The sequence below is a fragment of the Panthera tigris genome, chromosome E2 (assembly GCF_018350195.1).
Source record: "Panthera tigris isolate Pti1 chromosome E2, P.tigris_Pti1_mat1.1, whole genome shotgun sequence".
NCBI classification, from domain to species: Eukaryota; Metazoa; Chordata; class Mammalia; order Carnivora; family Felidae; genus Panthera; species Panthera tigris.
In genome coordinates, this window is record NC_056674.1 from 18,352,349 (window position 1) to 18,357,411 (window position 5,063).

General features: G+C 58.6%; 1 protein-coding gene across 1 annotated transcript; it reads left to right on the forward strand.

Annotated features, from left to right (window-relative positions):
• Positions 1 to 244: 244 nt before the first annotated feature.
• Positions 245 to 4,174, forward strand: LOC102955870 (protein FAM187B-like). Its single transcript, XM_007096766.3, has 2 exons — positions 245 to 1,004; positions 3,765 to 4,174. Exons 1-2 carry the CDS (start codon positions 250 to 252, stop codon positions 4,150 to 4,152), a joined length of 1,143 nt encoding a protein of 380 aa, XP_007096828.3. The 5' UTR covers positions 245 to 249; the 3' UTR covers positions 4,153 to 4,174.
• The last annotated feature ends 889 nt before the right edge of the window (positions 4,175 to 5,063 follow it).

A 5,063-nucleotide genomic window follows, 5' to 3' on the forward strand; every position in this document is an offset into this window, starting at 1 on the left:
TCAGGAAAAATGTGTTGAACGTTCACATGTGACACGTTAATGCCAAAGCAGGGAATGGTAGAGAAAATCCTGAATAGACAAATTAAGTTTCCTCCTATCCCAGCAGAGTGGAGGGCTTGGAATAGATATTAGATAGAGTTGTTAAACTGTCACCAGTCAAATGGGGATTGTGACCTCACATAGCCATGAGGTGAGCTACGATTCAGCCTGCTGCCCAGGGCCGGCCTGGGTTTCATGGGTGACTTCACAATGGCCAGTGTGGTGCCCTGCCCACCGCCACAGTCCCAGTCCACCATGCTAACCACCCTGTGGCTGCTGCTCAGCTTTGCTGTCCCCTTGCCAGGGTTCTATGTCTCCTTCAGCTGTCCCAACGAGAAACAATGCCAAAGAGCCCTCCTCTCGGACAATGACGTCTTCTTGCCCTGCAACTCTTCTGGGTCACAGTGGTACTTCTTCCTGCAAGACGGGACCAGCTGGTCCCACACACTCTCCAGTGCTTCCAACATAGAAATCATACCTGACAGCGGCGTTCTCATTCGGAGTCCGTTGCCCTCCCAGACGGGTTTCTACCACTGCCAGGACAAGGACGGCCTCCAAGTGGTACAGTATGAGATTGACTTCCAGGATGTCAGCACCCTGCACATAACACACAAGGGACTGGGTCAGAAGCCCCTGCGGAACGAGAGCCTGAGTCTGGGTGGCAAAGGGATCGTCTTCACCCGCTGGGAGCCCTGGCAGGACTGTAACCGCTGTGGGGGGCTGGGCGAGCGGAAACGCCTGGGGTACTGCTACATCGAGGAGCCCCTGCAGGAACCCATGCCCTGCTGGCTGTATCTGGGAGGTAGGAAGGTGTGGTCCAGCCGCATGCGGCCCGAGATGCAGGTGGACGCCTGCCACGTCCCGTGCACGGCACTGACGTCGGATTACGTCCCCTTTGACAACTTTGAGATCACTGAGGAGTCGGGATCCGTGTGGCTCACCTGCCCCCTGGGATCTGTCTACAGGTGATGGAGACAGGCACCAGCCCTGCCCTTGGCTTCTAGCCAGGGCCCCCAGGCTGGGAGCCTTCATGATGAATTCCTGCAGAGGGGAGGGGGCCCACATGGTCAGCTTGCTCTCTGCTGGCCTCTTCCGATGTGCCTTTGGTAAGAGCCCCCTGGCGCCCACACACAATTGAGTCACACAGGTAGAACAGGACGGCTGACCCTTTGGGAGGGCTTGGCCGATTCTGTGGCCGCTCCTGCAGTCGGCCATGCTGTGGATGTGGCGCTCATCAGACACCCCTGCGGAAGCCCCCAGCCTGGGGGTGGGGGTGGGGGGTGGACAGCCTGGGGTGGTCAGGGCTGGGATGGGAGAAGCCCACGTGACTAATGAGGCTATGCCGGGGGAAGCTCAGAACACTGTGGGACCCTGAGACCTCTGCTCATTGGGGAGGATCAGAGAGCCCCGAGGAGAGGAGGTTGCCCCAGGAGGGTACCCATCAGGGTCTGCCTCGCAGAACGCACACTCATGTTCTTGTATTCCTGCCTGGAGCCCCTGGGAAATCTCCCCTTGGCCTGTCTTCCCTAAGCCGCCCGCGCTGATGACCCCGGCGAGAAGAATTACAACCACTCACAGCCCTGCACTTTGGCCACGGGCTGCATCCCAGCCCCAGAGCCAGAGCCGTGGGCCCCAGAGGGGCCATTTACAGATGAGGAAGCTGCAGCTCTCAGAAGGCACAGTCCTTGCCCGGGGGGGTATCCACGGTGGCCCTAAATCCTGCAAGCTTGGCTGTAGAGTCCCTGTGCCCTCCAGCCCCGCGTGCCAGGGATGGCCCCTCCCTTGCAAGGTGGGGGCCCCAGCAACCCCTTGGGGCCTCTGTAGCCACAGGCTCTGTCAGTGTGAACCCCGCCACCTCCATCTGGTTTGCTTTCCCTTGTTCCAGCTGTGACCTCTGACCTCTTCTCCTTCTCACCCTGTCTCCATGGTGTCCCTTCCTCCTTTTCCCCTCCTCCTTTAAGTATAAAAGTAACAGCTACTCCCTACAACCCTCCCCCGCCACCCAGTTCAGAAGTGCAGGAAAGGGCACAGGAGCCTCTCCTCTTACCTGGACTGGGCCACCCACTCCACGCCGCTTGCCAGACAAGGGGTTCCTGGCTGCCAGTCACTGGGGACCTGAGATAAGAATCAAGGGAGGTCCCCAGAGGCTTTAGGAGTTGCCGGGTCTCAAGGGAGCCGAGTAGAGTGGCATTTCCTGTGAGGTTTACATCTTGGACTCTGGATTCATCCAGACCTGGGCTCCAATCCCAGCTCTGCCGCTTTTCCAGCTGTGTGACTTTGGGCCTGTGGTGTCGCTCTGGGCCTCAGTCTCCCTGTCTGTAGAATGCGGGTTGCATTCATTTCCTAAGGCTGTCACAACACAGTACCACACACTGGGTGGCTTACAACAATGTAAATGTATTCTCTTGCAGTTCTGGAGGCCAGAAGTCCAAAGCCAAGGCGTCACCAGGGCCACGTGCCCTATGAGATGCTGGGTGGAATCTGTCCTGCCTCTGCCTAGCTCCTGGGAGTGGCAGGCAATCCTTGGCCTTCCTTGGCTTGTTGCTGCAGCCCCCCGCACCCCCCCATCTGTCCCTGTCATCACTCGGCATTTTCCCTGTGTGTTTGGGTCTGTGTCTCTTCTCCCTTTCTTTTTTTAAAATTTATTTAACGTTTATTTTTGAGAGAGAGAGACAGAGCGTGAGTGGGGGAGAGACAGAGAGAGAGGGGGACGCAGAATCCGAAGCAGGCTCCAGGCTGTCAGTCGGCAGAGAGCCCAACGCGGGGCCCGAACTCATGAACTGCAAGATCATGACCTGAGCCAAAGTCGGACGCTTACCCCACTGAGCCACCCAGGCTCCCCTCTTCTCCCTTTCTCAAAAGGACACAGGTTGTATTGCATTTAGGGTCCAGGGATTTACTCCAGTCTGACCTCGTCTTCACTAATTACATCTGCAACACCCCAATTTCCAAAGAAGGTCACGTCCTGAGGTTTAGAACACGAATTTGGGGAGGACACGATCCAACTGAGTGCAGAGGTCTTGGTGGGCCCGGCCTCTCGGGCTCATTGTGATGTCTAAGGGGCAACTGCCTGTCCAGACGCAAAGCCCCACCCTCTAGTGGGTGTTCGTTTTCGCTTGCATGATGACTGGCCCTGTCAATGCCGTCTGTTGGGTCTCCTTTCTGTTCCTCGGTCACGACGGGCTGAGAAGTTGCCAGCACTGAAAGGAGATGAGGGAGCCAGCCCTGTGTGCCGAGGCACAGCCCTCCAGGCAGAGGGAACAGCCAGGGCAATGGCCCTGAGGCAGGAAGGTGCATGCTGGAGGACCACCTAGGAGGCCAATGTGGCTGGGGCAGCCTAAGTGAGAGACAGAGTGGGGAAAATGAGGCCCGGCCAGGAAAGCGGGGGGGGGGGGGGGGGGGGGAGGGGGTTGTGGGGGGTGCGTTCTTGCTGATTCCTCCAAGTAACCCTCAGAGGCAGGTATAGTCACACCCCCCGGTTTTCAGATGAGCAATGGGAGGCTTGAAGAGCTAGAGGCATTTTCCTGTCGCAGATTGAGTGGGGGTGGGGCTCTGAGCTCCCCGACACCCGTCCCCACCTTCCCCTGCTCTGTAGCACTCTTGGAGGGCATGCCCTGTGCGCTGTTCCCCAGGGAGGAGGGCACCGCTGTCCCCATCTCCTCTCAGACACCAGTCCCCCACGTACCCCCCGGGGCCACAGCAGCTGACCTTGTCCTCCTTTGCAGGCCCATCCTCTGGGAAGCCGACAACATCCCCCTGACCTGGCAGAGCCAGCTCTCCAGCCAGGACTTGGACACCATTCTGGAACCTTCCAACGGCGGCAAGCAACTGCGGGTCTTCCAGCCGGCCATTTACAAGTGCTTCGTGCAGCAGGAGCTCATGGCCCGGTTCAACCCCGTGCCCTTTCTAGGCACGGCGGAGACTCTCAGGGAAGAGGAAGGCGGGCCACACCGGGGGAAAGGGAAGACCCAGGAGGGGAAGGCCAGCTCCATCCTCAAGGGGCTCAAGTTGCTGCTGCTGCTGGGCATGGTCCTGGGCCTGCTGGGGGTGCTGCTCAAGATCTTCCACCCTTCCCAGGGCAAAAGCAGTGACCAGGTGCTGCTGGTGAAATGAAGCAAGCCCTCTGTGCCCAGGACACTTGGCCTCCTGTGTCTCCGTCACTTTAACTGTCCTTCCCAAGGCACTTCCGGGGGGGGGGGGGCGGCGGAGGCGGTGCCCGCAGGTGCAGAACAGGCCCATGGCCGCAGCGAAGGCTGATGAGCTCTTCCCTGTTCCAGGTCCTGCTCTGTTAACCCCTTAGCAATCCCTGTCCCACAGATGAGGAAACTGAGGCAACTACTGTCCAATAATTGGAAGGTGGGGGTTGGGGGCGCTCCAGTTTGAGCTCAGGTTGCCTGGCTCAAGTCTTGTGTTCTTCACCGGGAGGACGGGAGAGATGGAACTCACCATTTTCAGGGCGAGTCTCTGGGAGTTGGTAAACTGTAGCCACCTTAGGCAGCTTATTGCATTCCCCCGAGGACAAGGGCTGAGACAGGATGGGAGGGGGTGGCGGGGGGGGTCACACCCCGACCTGCAGATCCGCACTGGGCTCTGCCTTTCCTTGGTCGTCCTTGCCCCACACTCCCTCAGATGTGCTGAGGGCTTTCAGGCTTAGCCATATCTGTCTGAGGCAGAGGGTGTTCCCAGGGTCGTAGCCCCGGGCCACCGGACCTGTGTCACCCCTCCTGGCTCTTGCAGTGGAGAGAGAGCCCCAAGAAGGAGAGACAGACCCGTTCTACCAGGACAAGGCGCCAGGCCTGGCCCAGCTGACCCACGGGAGTCACCAAGCCTAGTTGTTCCCAGAAATTATATACACTGTTCCGCAGAGTGCAAGAGTGAGAAATAAAATATTAATGCCTCGTAAAACTCGTTGCCCTGATATCCCACTGGACAGATCTGAAACTTCTAGAACAGAGCTTCTGCCCCTGAGCAGAGGGCAGAGCTCACTCCTCGCTTACCAGACACTGTTGCCAAAACACTTAAGG